Source organism: Chamaea fasciata, unplaced genomic scaffold (assembly GCF_029207755.1).
Source record: "Chamaea fasciata isolate MVZ Bird 193981 ecotype frontalis unplaced genomic scaffold, bChaFas1.0.hap1 SCAF_29, whole genome shotgun sequence".
Lineage (NCBI taxonomy): Eukaryota > Metazoa > Chordata > Aves > Passeriformes > Sylviidae > Chamaea > Chamaea fasciata.
Genome location: NW_027094114.1, coordinates 2,703,329 through 2,721,702, shown reverse-complemented (window position 1 = coordinate 2,721,702; position 18,374 = coordinate 2,703,329). Strand labels below are relative to the sequence as shown.

At 47.9% G+C, this 18,374-nt stretch overlaps 1 protein-coding gene and 1 pseudogene across 1 annotated transcript; both read right to left on the bottom strand.

The window, feature by feature from the left end:
• Positions 1–1,733: 1,733 nt before the first annotated feature.
• On the bottom strand, positions 1,734–2,321 carry LOC136302460 (olfactory receptor 14J1-like). The gene has a single exon (XM_066205946.1). It carries the CDS (start codon positions 2,319–2,321, stop codon positions 1,734–1,736), a length of 588 nt encoding a protein of 195 aa, XP_066062043.1.
• Positions 2,322–2,326: 5 nt separating this feature from the next.
• LOC136302459 (uncharacterized) lies at positions 2,327–8,848 on the bottom strand (annotated as a pseudogene).
• Positions 8,849–18,374: the final 9,526 nt, after the last annotated feature.

The window sequence follows — 18,374 nt, the reverse complement described above, 5'->3', positions numbered from 1 at the left end:
AAATAGTGTGTGAAAGAAGGAGGGGCATCAAAAAAACTTGTACACTGGCCTGACAGAGAGCAGTCTTCAGTCTAATCAGGATGCAGATTTGGGGAGTGCCAAATCAGGTACTGATATTTTTAAGAGAAACACCCCTTAAAAACAAAGGATTCCAAGAAGGATGGACACACTTCAAGAAAGAAATCTGGAAGGAGCAGGAACAGCATGTCCCTCTGTGCCAAAATATGAGCTAGCAAGGAAAATGACTGGCCTGGCTGGGCATGGGGCCTTTGCAGGAACTCATGGGAGAAAAAGACGGTGCATCTCCTTTGGACAGATGAGCAGGACACTCAGGAAATGTTTAAAGATGTTCTTAGGTCAATGCACAAAGAAAATTAGAGAGGTGAAAGCTCAATTTGAGCTTAACCAGGCCACTTCGGTGATACACAATAAAAATGTTCTTATAAATACATAAATGGCAAAAGGAGAAAAGGAGAGGTCAGGACAACATCCATTCTTTATTAGATATGGTGGAGGGAATATAGCAACTAAAGATAAGGAAAAGGCTGAGGTAGTTAACCCCTTCTTTGCCTCAGTTTCCAACAATTAAGACAGATTGTCCTCAGGACAAGTGTTCTCCTGAGCTGGTAGATGGGCACAGGGAGCAGAACAGCCCCCCTGTAGTCCAGGAGGAAGCAGCTGCTGACCTGCTGAGCCACTCAGATGCTCACAGGTGTCTCTGGGACCAGATGGGACCCCTCCTAGGGGGATGAGGGAGCTGGTGGATGAGCTCCCCAAGCTGCTCTCCATCATTTCTCATCAGTGCTGGCTCCCCAGGGAGGTCCCAGAGGACTGGAGGTGCCAACGTGAGCCCATCCCCAAGAAGGGCTGGCAGGAGGATCTAGGGAACTCCAGGCCTGTCAGCCTGACCTCGGTGCCCAGCAAGGTTATGGAACAGATCACCTTGAGTGCCATCACACGGCACCCACAGGATGGCCGAGGGATCAGACCCAGCCAGCGTGGATTTCAATATTTGCATTGATGGTCTGGATGTGGGGATTGAGTCCACTAACAGCAAATTTGCAGCTGACACCAAGCTGGGTGTGAGTGTGGATCTGCTGGAAGGTAGGAGGGCTCTGCACAGGGTCCTGGACAGGCTGGATCCAGGGCCCAAATCCAGCAATGGAAGGTTTAACAAGACCAAGGGCTGGGTCCTGAACTTTGGCCACAACAACCCCTGCAGTGCTACAGGCTGGGGACAGAGTGGCTGGACAGTAGCCAGGCAGAAACGGACCTGAGGGGACTGCTGGACAGCAGGCTGGACATGAGGCAGAAGTGTGCCCAGGTGGCCAAGAAGGCCAATGGCTCCTGGCCTGGATCAGGAATGGTGTGGCCAGCAGGCCAGAGCTGCTGTGCCAGCACTTATCTGTCCCCAGCCCTGCACACAGACATTGCTGCTGCAGCTGCAAAGGAAGGGAACAAAACAAGGGATCTCCAGTGAAAACTTTTCTGGGAGATCCTTTAGTTCCTTTAAAGCCACTGAGTGCACAGCTCCTCATTGACACAGTCTTTTGACCACAGAAAATATGGAGTGAAACAAAACAAGTCAGGGCACAAACAATGGCCTTGCTTTGTGAACATAATTGAAAATTAATCATAGGAAATAAAAAAAAAAAAAAAAACTGCAAGCAAAGCAACAAGATCTATCAAAGATGACCTTTATTACAAATGATTTGCAAGAACTGGGCAGCAGATTAATGTTTCTGAACTTGCCTAGTCATCAGTTTCCACACTGCAGCCTTGAGCTCCTGGTTCCTCAGGCTGTAGATGACGAGGTTCAGGGCTGGAGGCATCACCGAGTACAGAATTGACAAGGCCAGACCCAGGGATGGGGAGGAGATGGAGGAAGGCTTCAGGTAGGCAAATGTGCCAGTGCTGAAGAACAGAGAGAGCACGGCCAGGTAGGGGAGGCAGGTGGAAAAGGCTTTGTGCCGACTCCGCTCAGAGAAGATCCTCAGTAGAGCCCTGAAGATCTGCACATAGGAAAAAACCATGAACACAAAACATCCAAAATATAGAGAAGCACTTAGCACAATGAGCCCATGGTCCCTGAGTTTGGAGTGTGAGCAGGAGAGCTTGAGGATGTGTGGGATTTCACAGAAGAACTGGCCCAGGGCATTGCCATGGCACAGGGGCAGGGAAAATGTATTGGCCATGTGCAGCAGAGCATTGAGAAAGGCACTGGCCCAGGCAGCTGCTGCCATGTGGGCACAAACTCTGCTGCCCAGGAGGGTCCCGTAGTGCAGGTTTTTGCAGATGGACACGTAGCGGTCGTAGCACATGATGGTCAGGAGGGTAACCTCTACTGAAATGAAAAACACAAACAGAAAGAGCTGTGCAGCACATCCTTCATAGGAGATGGTCCTGGTGTCCCAGAGGGAATTGTGCATGGCTTTGGGGACAGTGGTGAGGATGGAGCCCAGGTCGGTGAGGGCCAGGTTGAGCAGGAAGAAGAACATGGGGCTGTGCAGGTGGTGGCCGCAGGCTACGGCGCTGATGACAAGGCCATTGCCCAGGAGGGCAGCCAGGGAGATGCCCAGGAAGAGGCAGAAGTGCAGGAGCTGCAGCTGCCGCGTGTCTGCCAATGCCAGCAGGAGGAAGTGGCTGATGGAGCTGCTGTTGGACATTTGCTGACTCTGGACATGGGGGCCTGTTCAAGGAGAAAAGTTCAGTGACAGGTTAGGAGAAAGTTCTTTCAGTAAAATCAAAGCCTTTTCCCACAGACCATTCTTCTGTATCACACTGACAGCCTTTTGATTTTCTAGCAGATTTTCCTTAAACTCCAACTGGGGAGCCCTGGTTGGTGCTGGCTGAGTGGGTCTTCAGGTTCAGGGCAATTACATGCAGGGTTTTTACAATTCAGCCTTGCCGTGCAGACGTGAGAGGGGGACAGGGAACCCGTCCTCATGTTCCACTTTGAAACCCTGTTAATACAGAAGTCTCTGTCAGCTTGTACTCCCACTGCCAGTGACCAGGAATGGTAAAGTCTGTTTAAATGTTCTAGAGTTTTTTCAACAGCTTTTCTTCATCTCCACTTGACTATTTTTGATGTCAGAAACTCTCAGCATTTCTGCTGCTGCGCTCAGGGAGAACAGAGCAAGTTCTCTGAGGAAAGGTGGTGCATGGAGAATGAGGGGAGGAGGTCTGTCACCCTGTCCTGTTCCAGGATTCTCTGGGCTTTCACCTGTCCCCTACACAGGATGATCACCCTCCCATGTTTCCTTTAAAAACCATCCTGACACTGCTGAGAGCTGATGGATCCACCACAGTCCACCCAATGTCCATCCTCTTCTCAAGGGCTCAGCCCCACATTTGTACCCAAGGACACACGGGACTCATTCCACCAACCCAACAGCATTTTCTCCATCACAGAACTTGTGTGTCTCCCCGTGGGGCTTTCAGATAACACAAAGATGCTACAGGGCAGGTTTGCATTGTGGAGGGAAGCTGGAAGCTTGGAAGGAAATCTCAGGGAGACTTTCAAGTGTCCTAATGATGGCACTGGATTCAATGAGATGGAGCTCCTTCCCTGGCTGCACTGACAGCTTGCCCACAGCCGGGCACTGGGGACAGAGTCACCCTGAGCCAGCTGTACCCCCTCCCTGAGCCCCCCAGTGCCAGGCAGCTGCTCCCAGCCCTGTGCTCTGCAAAGGGAACTAGGCCCAGGGCTGCAGAGCTGCCCCACGGCTCTGCTGCAGCTCTGCCTGCACAGGAGGGGGGCTTCATGCCTTGGACCCTGTCACGATCCGCTCACACAAGCGGAGTTCGTGATGGTTCGTTTTAGGGATCTCAGAGCACGAAAGACACAGCGGGGGACAAACTCAGTTTACTCAATCACAAATGCACCTTTATTTAGTGCCAACAAATGCGATAGTAGGGAGAGAAAAAAGAGAATAGTTAGAAAAACCGAAAAGAGGGGAAGGGGATTATAGCTACCAACATGGAGGGTCAAGTCCTCGAGGCTTTTGAAGATGCCTATAGACGCGAGTTTCTCCAGTGGGGTGATCACAAAAGTGAGCGGGGGTCTCCAGGGTTTTTATAGTCCTCTCCGAAGCGACAGGCAGTTGGCCAAACCGGTGGGGGAAATCATTGCAGTGTGTTCATTCAGAGAACTCAGAACAAGTCGGTCGTCAGCAGGTACAGTGTCAACCAGTACAAGTCAGCAGGCGCGGTCACTTCACCGTGACTTGCCCATTGTTTCTGCTCAGGTTCTGATGTTCCGATATGGGTGCTGGGTTTTTCCATCGAACACACCTGCAGGCAGCACTTGGCCAACATCCCACCTCAGCCAGGCCAGAACTCCTGTACTGAGATTTTAAAGTCCCTTTTAGGGGTTTCAGTCTCTGTCCTTGACGATGGTCGTGAGGCAGATGAGGGATCTTCAGACCGTCTCTTACACCACCCCGTGACTCACGATTGTCGTCAAGAGAGCTCCTTCTGCAGGGTTCCGTAGTCTTGCGAAGTCTTCAGGACTCGTCCATGTCAGTAGCATATCCCGGAAAAAACAGGGACAGTCGAGAGTGTGTGTGAAAGAGAGAGAGAGGGAGAGAGAGAGAGAGAGAGAAATAGGAAAAGGAAATAGAAACAAAACAAAATCAATCAGTATTGATTAAAACAATTTCATCAAAATAATTAAAACAGATCATAAGATTTCTCAAAGTTATAACAATTTTCAAACAACAGCTTAATTTTGATTACAATATAACATAATTAAAACAACAACAATAATCAAAACAAGCAACCAACAATTTCAAATTAATCTGCTATTGGAGGTCTAATTTTCGCTGTTTGGGTAGTACGTCTCGTGTCAAGAACTTTGGGAGTGTCTCTTGCAAAAGGGGTCTTGACTAAACTGTGTGCTTGCATTATAGATGCCAAGTGTGTCAACTTCTTCATCATTTTCCAATTTAGGATGTATAAAATGACTGATAAGACAAAACCAATCAAAACCAAAATCAAAAGAACAACAATGGGATAACACACTTTGTTCAGGATACCTGTGGCAGTAGGTGACTACCCAAAAAGGGTATCCCACCACCTGTGTTCAGCATCTTTTCTTACCCTTTCCATGACATGCTGTATTTTTCTCACTTTGTAATGAATAGTTACCAGGGCTTTCTGTCTGTTTTTCTTGATCTTTTCCAAAATCTCAATTAAATCTTGATGAAGCAACAATTGCTTCACCAAAGTAAGATTCATCCCAATAGGGGGAGGCAATAATTTGTGCATCACTGTATAATCAGATTGTAAAAGGTGATAAAAGGTAACTGGGGCTGAGTAAGAAAAGTCACATCTTGTAATTGTGGTAAAGTTACAAATACAAAAATTTGAGTGATTCTTAAGATTCACTAGAATTTCTTCTACAAACACTACATCACAAGCAGTTTTAAAGCATGCACACCCATTGCCTATATATATTAGCACTGTTTCAGAAGTCTGGTTAGGGTGAATTTCAAAGTGGCAGATATTTTGTTCAGTGTCCAGACAAATGTCTTGAGCTATGATTGCATTACTCTCACAGATGAAACCTTACTGTTCCTGAACAATACATGATTCTAAATTAACAGTTTGCCATCTCTCGCCATTTTGACGGGCCCATTCTCTGTGCTCAAAAGCATAGAGAATAGCTCCATCATGATTCAGTCTAATGCAATGATAGGAAATATCGAGTGTACAGAGGCATTACATATGGTTAACACAAAAGCTGTAACTGTGTTGGTATTGGGGTTATAGGTAAAGTTTACTAATTTCCACCAGGATTGGAATTCCTTTTCAAAATCATTTGCATTGTCCCAAATTATTTTCTGAATTTCAGTCGGAAAAGTGCCTTCTTCTCCTTCCCTTATGGTTGAGGCAACAACTGTCTGCATCCAAAGCTGTGTCTGGATGCAGCTAAGAGCCAAAGAAACATTGTTTTGTGTAGCACCAAGAGCATCAATTATCATTTTGTGATCATTCACATTTACCTTTTCCCAATTTGGTAGTATGTTTGATAGCAACCACTGATGTGTCCCCAAAGCCAATAAGGATAACTGCAATGGTTGTTGTAATTTGGTCAAATACCTAGTTTTGGCAGCCAATTTTTTTTTATTAATACTTTTAAAAATTCCCAATTTAAAATATTTATCATGGTTTATATGGCCTTCATGTCCCTCGGAGTTCTCCTGTGAAAAGGAAGCACAACAGAATCTGCCACCAGAAGGCAGAAAGTTAGAATGATGGAAATTCTCCAGTGTGCATTTAGTCAATACTCTTTCCCTAGAGCATCAAAGGTTACCCATGTGTATTTATTCAGAGGGGGTTTTAGCACTAGTGGTACCTCCCCCACCGTGGGGAGGTCCACCAAAACAGGTTGTCCAGGGTAATGTGCTGGATTCTTGGAATCACTTGGTCCCCGTAGTGAGGGAACTATGCTTGGAGCTGTTGGGCCAAAAGGAAAAGCATCAGTAAACCAAGGAATTGCTGACTGTTCGGGGGAAAAGGGAGGGGTAATGACTGAGGCAGGTTTGTCTTGGATGCCATCCAAGTTTTCTGCTTCTTGTACTGCCAGTTTTTTCACAGCTCCTTCAGTTATTGAGAAGATGTTACAATAATGTTCAATCTGAGCATACCACTTTCTTACTGAGGCTGTTTGGGCCACTCCGTCGGGGGGGGGAGTCCCAGTAGTGACTGACTTAAAAACTTGGAAAGGCCCTCTCCAAACAACTGGATGTTGTTGTACAATCTTCTCTACTTCTATGAGAGCTAGGCTAACCACAAACAAGCCTTTTCCCCAGGTAGTATACCTCTTTTCAGCATCTCTGAAACCACAGGAATAAAAACCAACAGGCCATGTCGGACCCTCAGGACCCCACTGCCATATGTGTACTGACAACCCTGAGGAAGCAAATCCCCATTCTACCTGAAAAGGATCTGTTGGGTGGATAGGGCCTAGGGCCTGATGAGCTTTGGCTCCAAAAATCAACAATTGTAATGCTTCTTCCTGAGAAGGGCTCCAGTCCCATTTTACTCCCTTTCTCAACAAATCATAAAGAGGCTTGGCAAAAATTGAAAAATCTGCAATGTGTTTTCCCCAAAACACTAATAATCCCAAGGCATGCTGTAGATCTTTCCTGGACTCAGGCACTTTAATTTGATCTAAGGAGGTTAGGGTGTCAGGTGGCATGCATGTCATACCTCCTTTCCACCAGATACCCAAAAATTTTACTTCTTGAGAAGGTTTTTGTATTTTCTCTGAGGAGATCTGCAAACCAAGGCTTTCTAAGTGGGAAGTTATTTTCTGTTGAACACCCCCCACTTGCTGTGTCTCATTGTTTAAAACTTGTGCTAGGGAGTGCTGTGGCTTGTTGCCCAAGGTTTGTGGAAGAGGAGGTGCGCTGAGTTGTCGGTTGGATGATTCCAACACAATGGGTTTGGGACAGGGCCAATTAGAAATTACTTTAGCCAATTTATCATAAGGCAATTTATCCATTATTTCTCGCGGCACTCCTCTTTTCAGTCCTAGTGTCCACAGTTGCTGCCGGTTGGAAATTTGTTCTCCCTTTTCTGATTTTTCATTAGGAGAAGCAATGTGCCTGACTCCTCTGGGTTTTTCTTGTTTGTCCTCTGAGTACTTCACTGGTCCATATTTTCTACTGTAACTTATTAACTCCTCTGCTACCTCACTCCATGTCCAAAGTTTATGACTGCTGTTATATTGTGTGCTAGGAGTTGTAAAAGGTGAGGAGTCAGTGGAGTCAGTTTGATCTCTTGTATGGCCAAGAAATCTTTCAAGTCTATCTACCGGAGAGATAGATGCTATTGTTTTTTGAAGAATTGCTGTTGGTTTAAGAGACTCTGGCAAACCTCGAATTAGAGGGGTCATAATCTCAGGTTTGACAGGCTGTTGCATTGGTGACTCACAGCCAGAGATTAATTTTCTTTCATGTATCATTTGCAAGCATGCAGCTTTGTGTATGTTTTCTAGGAGTTGGTCTGGAGTGCTGACTATTGCCAGAGGGTCGACCCTCTCAAGGGGGTTTAACCCCCCTGCCCAGTAGGCTGCATGCTGTGTCAGGGACCATGGAGCATGTGTGTTTCCTGTTGTTAAGAAAACTCCATGTCCCCAATAGCCACTTGCTTCTTGTTCACTTAATTGAATTTGGTCACCCCCAGTGAGGGAAACTCTAAAAACATACTCCGTCTCTGATTCACTAGGGAGGCGGAAGTATTCTTTCTTTAATTTAGCTAATTCAGTGGCTGTGTATGGTATTTCTTTGGTGGTTATGTGGGGATCATGATCCTCTTCATTTATAGAATTATATTCTGTTTTGATGAGAGGTCTCAAGTTGGAGCAACAGTGTTCCCCACAATTTTGCATGTGTTCTAATTCTTTCTGAGGGTAGATTTGTTTAATGTTGTATGTCTCCTTTCCTTCTATTTCTGTGGGTGAATCTACAGATTTTAAGTTTTTGCTTCGCTCTTCTGCAAGAGAAATTTGAAGCAAATAAATCTGATTTCTTTCCTATTCTAAATGTTTTTGCAAAGCTTCTACCAAATTTTGCAGGGATTCTATTACTGCTTTTTCTTCACTTACCCGTTCCGAACAGGTCTTTATGGCTGCCGAAAGACAGGCCCCCAAAACTGAGCAAAGAATGGTTTTATTTCTGCCCAGTTTGTATCTAGCATCATGTTGCAAAGAATATATTCTATCTACAATGTTTTCAAAGTTAAACCAATTATTCTGTGCCCACCTTTCTCCGTCTGGAGAAGGTCTAGCACTATGTTTAGCTAGCAAAGCATAAAATGCATTCTTATGTTTTCCACTCATTTTGTGAAGGGACCAAAACCACTCTCAGGGAGGTACGCTTAAAGTTACACCAAAGGCACAGCTAAAACTGTGTTTCCCTTCGCTTCCCTGGAATGGGCGAGGAGACAAAAACTGCCTGGGAGGTTCACCTTAGTTACAAATGGTTGTCTCCTCAACTACACCAAGCAGCCCAAAACACAAAAACAAAACCTAACTACAGTCCCATCTTTTGCACAATGAGATCTCTTTGTGAAATCCTGATGACAGGGAGTGCTATACGTCTGGGTGTATACAGTTTGTGGGAATTTTCCCTCGCCCCCCTTGCTTTCTAACAGCACTCACCGAAGTGGCGTGCTAGGTGCGGCTGAGACGAGGGTCCTTCCCCTGTTACAAACTATATAAAACCTGCAACCCCTCTGTCCATCAAGATCCTGTCCGTGACGCCAATTTAATGTCACAATCCGCTCACACAAGCGGAGTTCGTGATGGTTCGTTTTAGGGATCTCAGAGCACGAAAGACACAGCGGGGGACAAACTCAGTTTACTCAATCACAAATGCACCTTTATTTAGTGCCAACAAATGCGATAGTAGGGAGAGAAAAAAGAGAATAGTAAGAAAGACAGAAAAGAGGGGAAGGGGATTATAGCTACCAACATGGAGGGTCGAGTCCTCGAGGCTTTTGAAGATGCCTATAGACACGAGTTTCTCCAGTGGGGTGATCACAAAAGTGAGCGGGGGTCTCCAGGGTTTTTATAGTCCTCTCCGAAGCGACAGGCAGTTGGCCAAACCGGTGGGGGAAATCATTGCAGTGTGTCCATTCAGAGAACTCAGAACAAGTCGGTCGTCAGCAGGTACAGTGTCAACCAGTACAAGTCAGCAGGCGCGGTCACTTCACCGTGACTTGCCCATTGTTTCTGCTCAGGTTCTGATGTTCCGATATGGGTGCTGGGTTTTTCCATCGAACACACCTGCAGGCAGCACTTGGCCAACATCCCACCTCAGCCAGGCCAGAACTCCTGTACTGAGATTTTAAAGTCCCTTTTAGGGGTTTCAGTCTCTGTCCTTGACGATGGTCGTGAGGCAGATGAGGGATCTTCAGACCGTCTCTTACAGACCCCCAGCCCTGAGGGCAGACGCTTGGCTGGGGGACAAGAGGGAGGGGGCTTGTTCCGAGGGAGGGGCTGCACTGGAAAGGATCCTCTGGAGATCTCTCCCTGCCACAGCATTTCTGGGTTTTGTTTTCTCTCATTGCCTGATCTTCTCTCTGCTTCCTGGAGATTTTTCTCCTGGAGGTATTTCCCTGTTCCTGATCTCTCCCTGCCAGCACTCACAGACCCCAAATCTCTGTGCACTCTCCTTGGCCCTACAGAAACCTGCCTGTTTGCAGGGCACTGGCTGGGGGCAGGTTCAGTTTGGAGCTTGGAGAAAGGACAGGTCAGACTAAGCCTGATGGCTCCAGTGAAGGTGATGCTGGTGCTGTCCATGGGCAAAGGAGTGGATGAAAGCACTTTTGGGAACCCATGAATAGCACTGGAGGTATAGTTCAGATGCCTTAGGGACTTTTAAACATGAAGTTGTTTATTATTTATCCCCCCCGTTCACCAGGAGTAAGAAACTGAAAACAATGACTGAGTAAATTTTATCTTTATAAAAATTATTGTCCTGGAAATATTCCTGGAGTGAGCAGAAGCCCTGAGCATGTCCACATGCTTACAGCAGAGATAGTCTGAGTTGTGCTTACAGAATCCATAATGGGATGTTCCTGCTCTAGGAGATCATTGCAGGAGCTGCAGCTGCATTGTCCTGCAGCCAGAGGCTTCCAGTGTCAAGGGCTGGAAATGATTCTCGCCCAGTCAGTCCTCAGCATCTTCCCAGCCCTGAGTGATTGAAGCTCTCTGTGCCTGTGTGCTTTGCCCAGGGTGGCTGCAAGCAGTGCCCCAGCCCTGCTGGGCTGTGCACAGGAGCCACTTTGATGGAGAAATGCCTTTTTGAAGCTCATCTTGGTTGCCAGGAGGTGCCTCTGTGTCAGGAGCCCGGCCCAGCTCAGCAGCACAGACACAGCACAAGGATGTTAATGAGCCTCTTGGGGATTTGCTGTTGTTTACATCAGACTCAGTCCCTGAGAGAGTGTTCAAAAAACTTCTCAAGGACTCAAAGTCAGATAAAAAATGCCAAAGTTTCTTGAAGTTTTAAATGGGTCCCATTGAGGGACACGCCTGAGAAAGTGTACCCGGGTTCTAGTTAGAGAAGAACACCGCAGGCACTGATGACAGGTGGGGACAAACAAGGCAAAGGTGTCTCTGATGCTGAGCAAACCTGCATGTGTTTCAGGAATGCAAAAGGCCAAGGCCTGAGCTCCAGCCCCTGGCAAGGCAGATGCTGTCCCTTCCTGTGGTGGTTTTATGTTTGCTGAATTTTGTTTACTAGCTGGGAGATAAGATTTTGGGAGAAAAAGCTCAAACAGGCTCAACTTAAAAGTAAAAACAGATAGATTTTATTAGCATACACTAAGAGAAGAGAACAAGGAAAAATGAGACATTCAACCATCTTTCCACTTACCACAAACCGTTCACTTTCCCACTCAACAGAGAGAAAACTATGATTTTTAGCCAGTTGCAACTATTTAAACACAATCCTGCGTCACCTTGGGAGAGGAGCCTCTCTAGAGTTTATGGAGATACATGCCACAGGAAAAGGTCTGGTGGTTCTCATGGTCACAAATCTGCAACCACACGGAATTTTTGCAGATTCTGTGCAGTCCCACCCATACAACAGTTTCCCAAGCTGCTTATGGGCCTCTGCATGTTTGGGGTACCATTTTAAGAATGCTTTTCTAGTATAAAGCAAGGATTCTCTTCTTTTTTCTCTAAAATCATCACTATCTCAAAAGAAATAGAGACCTCCTTTTATGCCTAGGAGCCAGAACTTCAAAATTACTTCCTTTCTAGAAGCATCTTCGTCTCAAAGGCTGAGACTTCCTTATTTTTTCCCAGGAGCCGGGTATATTTTCTATTCAAAATCCTAAATTATATCTCATTCATATCAGTACATACAACTGTTTGACTAGAACTTGCGTTCTCCCAAACAGCATTATAATAATCTATTTTTCTGTAATTCACATCCAGAGAAGTCTGGTCAGAAATATCCACTTCTTCCAATAGTCTTTATCAGTTCTTTTGCTAACTTTTGTCTCATACTCTCTCCTTACATTTCAAATCACGCTGTCTTCTATGAAGGAAGGAAAAAGGTTAATGTCTTTGCCTAAAGTCTTTTTTTTTTTTTTTCTCCAGCTGACTCCCAGAACTTCAAGGCTGAAAGTGATAGCAGGGGGAGCATGGAGAAGAATCATGCTCAAGAACACTGATGGATGACCCTCCTCCGGCCCTGGTCTGATCCAAAGCAACTCAAACTTGGATTAGCTCCCTGGAGCTCCAGAGAAGAATTTTCAAACTTCTCTCCTCCATCAGCCAGCACGGGTTTAGGATAGGTAAGTCATGTTTGAGCAACCTGATCTCCTTTTATGACCAGGCGACCCGCCTGGTGGATGTGGGAAAGGCTGTGGATGTTGTCTGTTGGGACTTCAGCAAGGCCTTAGACACTGTCTCCCACAGCACGCTCCTGGAAAAGCTGGCAGCCCACGGCTTGAACAGGAGCACTCTTTGCTGGGTTAACAACTGGCTGCATGGCCGGTCCCAGAGAGTGGTGGGGAAGGGTGCTGCATCCAGCTGGCAGCCAGTCACCAGGGGTGTTCCTCAGGGGTCTGTGCTGGGGCCAGCTCTGTTCAATGTTTGTATTGATGCCATTGATGAGGGTATCGAATATTTCATTAGTAAATTTGTGGACGACACTAAGCTGGGAGTGTGTGTCGACCGCTTAGAAGATAGGATGGCTCTGCAGAGAGACCTGGAACAGTTGGATGGGTGGGCAGAGTCTAACAAAATGAAGTTTAATGAGTCCAAGTGTTGATTCCTGCATTTTGGCCACAGTAACCCCCTGCAGCATTATAGGCTGGGCACGGCATGGCTGGAAAGTGCCCAGGCGGAATGAGTCCTGGGGGTTCTAGTCAGCAGTCAGCGGAACAGGAGCCAGCAGTGTGCCCAGCTGGCCAAGAAGGCCAATGGCACCTGGCCTGGATCAGGAATGGTGTGGCCAGCAGGAGCAGGGAAGTCATTCTTCCCCTGTACTCAGCACTGCTGAGGCCACACCTCGAGTGCTGTGTCCAATTCTGGGCCCTCAGTTTAGGAAGGATGTTGAGATGCTTGAACCTGTCCAGAGGAGGCAACAAGGCTGGTGAGGGGCTTGGAACACAACTCCTGTGAGGAACGACTGAGCAAGCTGGGCTTCTTTAGCCTGGAGAAAAGGAGACGCAGAGGTGACCTTATCACTCTCTACAACTCCCTGAAAGGTGTTTGTAGTCGGGGGGAGTTGGTCTCTTTCTCCAGGCAGCAACTGACAGAACGAGAGGACACAGTCTTAAGCTGCATCAAGGGAAATCCAGGTTGGAAATTAGGAAGAAGTTTTTCACTGAACGAGTGATTAAAAAGTGGAATAGTCTGCCCAGGGAGGTGGTGGCATCACCATCCCTGGATGTGTTGAGAAAGAGACTGGATGTGGCACTTGATGCCATGATCTAGTTGAGGTGTTAGTGCTGGGTTGGACTCGATGACCTTGAAGGTCTCTTCCAGCCTACACATTCTGTGATTTTGTGAGACAAGAGGTTCCAGCAGTCAAGCCCAGAGCACGGCCACCGGCCACCGCGGCCTCTGGCACAGGGCCAGCACTGCCAATCTGCAATCCTCCTCTCCCCATCAGAGGAGCTGGAAGAAAAAGGGGACAGTGCCGGCCCAGGCAGCTCTCCTACAGGCAGTGGCCCTCCCAAGGCCTTGCCGGGCCTGGCTCTGGGGAGGCCTAGCCTGAACCTCTGACTTATGAAGTGGTCTTAACTCCTTGCCATCCAGAAATAGAAAGACGACTGAGTCACTTGGTACCTTTGATTCAAGACTGGGTCCCAAGAGACATGTACAACACTCTTATTTGTCAACCAAGCTGTCAATACTATTCCTTCTTAAAAAAAAAAAACAACCTTCACATTCATGCTAAACCACCATATTCCCTCAGTGCTCAGGGCTCTTCCCGGCCCACTGGGATGTGGGGATGTGCAATGCCAAGGGCAGCAGCATGGGGCGGCCCCTGCCAGGCTGCTGAGCAGGGACAAAAAGGCAATGAGGCCCCAGGCCTGCAAGGGTCACTTGTCTCCTCCTCATGGCTCAGGCCCAGGCCCAGCAGCCATGGCCAAAGTGCTGCAGGAGTTGGCTCTGTCAGGGCCTTGCAGCTGCTGCCCATCCCTGTGCCCTGTGCAGCCCAGGCTGTCCTACGGTGTCCGTGCCCTGCGCCTCTGTCCCTGCAGGCTGTTGTCATCCCCCGGCTGCCCCGCCTGGCTGGGCCCTTTCTTTGCTGACAGCTGTGCATCCTGCCTGCCTCTGCCTGGCCACACAGAGCCTTAGGCTGCTCCAGACTCCTTCGGGGGGGACATGTTGCACCACAGCCCTGCCCTGGGAGTGCAATTCCTTTCTCTTTGTTTTCAGTCTAGGCCTCCCCAGGTGTCCTTGGCATTAACTTTTTCTTTGTCTGGCTGTTCTCTCGTATGTGAAAAGGATCCACCATCTCTTAATCCACCCTTCAATCCCTCCCAGGGCTCTCCACTGCTGTCCTCAGTCTCCACTCCAGTGAGCACAGAGCTCCTTTGTCCCTCTATTGTGGTCATGTGGTTGAGGCCTCCAAAACCGATGTTGGGAGAGCTCTGGGCCCTCTCCAAGTTTTTGAGAACTTAAAATGTTCTGCTAATAGTTTAAGAAAATTACCAGAGGCTAAGGCCAGACAGACCTGTCTGTAATGGCAGCTTTTGTCTGGGAGGAATCGTTGGGTAGACAGAAGTTTGGATGTAGAATTCCAATTTTGGCCATTGGCACCTAGATGAGAAAGGCAGTTTTAATCTACTGGAAGGAAAGCACTGAGCCCCAGTGTTTGGTAGTAGATGAGAGACAGCCCTTGGGAGGCCAAGGCCATCCAGACTTGTCTCTCCTGGCAGCTTTTGGCTCGGAGCAAACCCATGGATATAGGGAACTTTTCAGGGGTTTCGAATTTCAGCCATGGGCACCTGGAAATAGGGATGGTTCTTTTCCATAGGAAGGAAAGCACAGGGCCCCAGTGCTTCTGTGGCAGATGAGTAGCAGCCCTCTACATACATCTGGACTGGTCAGGAGGGCCCCAAGGGGCCAAACCAGCCAGATCTGTTCCATGTTCCCTTGGTTCCATGAGGCCCGCGGCCTGTGGTGTCACAATGTTCTTCTTCCTTCTGAGGTGTCACAATGGCCTCTGGCTTCCATGAGGCCCAGCATGGTCATAGTGGCCCTTTGGTTCTGTGGGACCCTGCAGTGTCACCATGGTCTCCATGATTCCATGTGGCCTTGCAATGTCACAATGGTCTCCATGGATCCACAGTGCCCTGCAGGATCACAATGGTTCACCTTTGGTTCCACCAGGCCCTGTAATGCAACAATTGCCTCTTGGTTCCACAAAGCCCTGCTGCTTCACACTGGCCCCTTGGTCCCATGGGGCCCAGCAGTGCCACAATGATCCCATTGGTTCCATGAGACTCTGAGGTGTCACAATGGCCCCTGGGATCCCTGGTACCCTGCAATGTCACTGTGGCCCCTTGGTTCCATGGGGTCCCCATCGTGTCACAATGGTCTCCATAGGAATGAAACAACCGAGCCCCAGTATCTCAGGGGCAGATGAGCAGCAGTCACCAGAGGCCAAGGGCAGCCAGATGAGATGGTGCTGGCACATTTTGTCTGGGAGTAATCCTTGGATATAGGGAATTTTATAGGCGGAATACCAAGTTTGTACATTACCACCTAGAGGAGAAGGATGGCTCTTTTCCATAGGAAGGAAAGCATGGAACACCAATGTCTGAGGGGCAGATGAAAGGTGACCATCAGAGGCCAAGGCCAGCCAGACCTCTCTGTCCTGGTAGCTTTTGTCTGAAAGCAACCCCTGGATATAGGGAATTTTGGAGGTGGAATCCCACATTCGGACATTTCTGCGTTGATAAGTAGGATGGTTCTTTTCCATTGGAAGGAAAGCACAGAGCACAAGTGTTTCAAAGGCAGAAGAGGAGAGAGGTGGATCCTGGGATGCCAAGACAGCCAGAGCTGTTCGTCCTGGCAGCTTTTTCCTGGGAGGAATTCTTGGACATACAGAATTTGAGAAGAGGAATCTCAATTTTAGCCATGGACACCTTGACAAGAATGATGGTTCTTTTCCATTGGATGGAAAGCACTGAGCCCCAGTGTTTCAGAAGCAGGTGAGAAGCAGCCCCCAAGAGGCCAAGGGCAGCCTGACCTGTCTGTCCTGGCAGCTTTCCCTTGGGAGTAATCCTTGGATGTACGGAGTTTTGGAGGTGGAATCCCAGTTTTGGCCATGGGTGCCTGGTGGAGATGGATGGTTTTATCTGTAGGAAGGAAAAGCACGAAGTCCAAGTGTTTTGGAAGAAAATGACAGGTGGCCACCCATAGGCCAGGCCAGTCAGACTTGTCTCCCCTTGGCACGTTTTGTCTTTTTGTCACCTTTTTGGGGCAATCCTTGGACATAGGGAATTTTGGAGGTGGAATCTCAATTTTGGCCAAAGCTGCTGGGGCAGGAAGAAGAATACTTTATATTAGGAAGGAAAGCACAGAGCCCCAGTATTTCAAAGGCAGATGAGAACCAGATCTGTGGAAGCCAAGGACAGCCAGACTTGTCTCTCCTGTCAGTTTTGGTCTGGGAGCTATCCTTGGATATAGGGAATTCTGGAGGTGGATCCCCAACTTTGGCTATGGGCACCTTGAAGTGAAAGGTGCATTTTTCCCATAGAAAAAAGAAGCACATGGTCCCAGTGCTTGAATGGCAGATGTGAGATGGACCCCAGGTTTCCAGGCCAGCCAGATCAGTCTCTCCTGGCAGATGTCATCTGGGAACAATCTTTCCATTTGAGGAAATTTGGAGGAGGAATCCCAAATTTAGCCACAGGCCCTTGGAGGAGAAGGACAGCTCTTTTCCACAGAAGGAGAACACAGAGCCCCAGAGCTTCCGGGGCAGATGAGCAGCAGCCCTCAACATGCCAAGGTCAGCCAGACCTGTCCATCAGCCCCTGGGAGGCCAAACCAGCCAGGCCTATTCAACGTTCCCTTGCTTCCATGGGGCCCCTGAGTTTCACAATGGTCCCCTTGATTCCATGAGGCACCACAGTGTCCCCATGGCCCCTTGGTTCTGTAGGGTTCTGTACTGTCAGCAATGGTCTCCTTGGCTCTGCAGTGTCACAGTGGCCACACAAAGGCCCAGGAGCTTAAAAGACGGATCACAAGCTCAGCCCATGGTGTGGACCCTCCTTCTCCTGGGGTTTGTGTCTCACCCACACTGGAACCCAAGCAGTTGCTAGCTATATGTGTGTCTTTGGATATAGATCTTCTGTCTTTCTCAATCTCTCTTTTTCTTCTCCTTCTAATCCTCATTACCTGAAACTTTTTTGGGAAATTTAACATCTTTATTGTTTAACGGTTTCCAGGTTATAAGGGTGTCTTGGTTTGGAAAAGACAGGTGTTTACTAGGGAGGGGCAGGGAGAACTCAAACCCCCTCCCTCCAAATTACTATAATTTTGAATTTTGAGGGGGCTCTTAGGCAAAGATATGGGGATAGGAAAAACAGTTCTTTTCTAGTATGTATAACAAGGCAAACAAACAACAAGAACAACAGCATTAACAACAAAACAGAACCAGGAACCTTGAGCGTCTTTGTTTCAGAAAGCTTGGGGCAGTCTGATTTTGGTGCCCCTGCGGGACTCTGAGAGCACCAAGCTGGAACAGTGAAAAATCCTGGGCTGGTGGGTAAGGTCTATCAGAAGCTCCACGGTGGTAGCTGCATTGGCAGGGACGTCCCGGCAGGACAGGGGAGTGCAGGCCCACAGAGTAGCAAAAAGGGCTGTGCCGAAGAAGGGGTAGTGGTGAGACAGGGCCGGCCCAGCTCCAGCAGGGCAGGAGGAGGCAGCCCTGAATTCCTGGGAACATGAGCAGAGGGTAGATTTCCCAGGACCGAACTTGGTAGTGTCAGTGGATTCCTCCCACAGCATGCAGCAGCCTGGCCATCCTCTCTCCTAAATATGAGGGCAAGAGACAGCGTAGCTGCCCCCAGCCCCATCCTCTACCTGCCCCCAAAACTCAGATTATCTTCCCCCTCCGAGGGAAACTCCCAGAGACAAAAGAAGTGTAGTCCAATGCTACACTTACTCTCCTGACTTTTGGCTACTGCTTTGTTTTAGTCAAGCACCCACAAGTACCCAGCAGTTAGTCTCCTAGCAACTTATCGGACAAAATTCCGTAAGCAAAAAAGAAACAAATCTAACCCCCAACGATATCCACCCCAATTTTTTTTCCCCATACCAACATATTACATTGAATGTAAACCTTTAAATAATATACATACATTCGCTACCTTAATTATATACATAT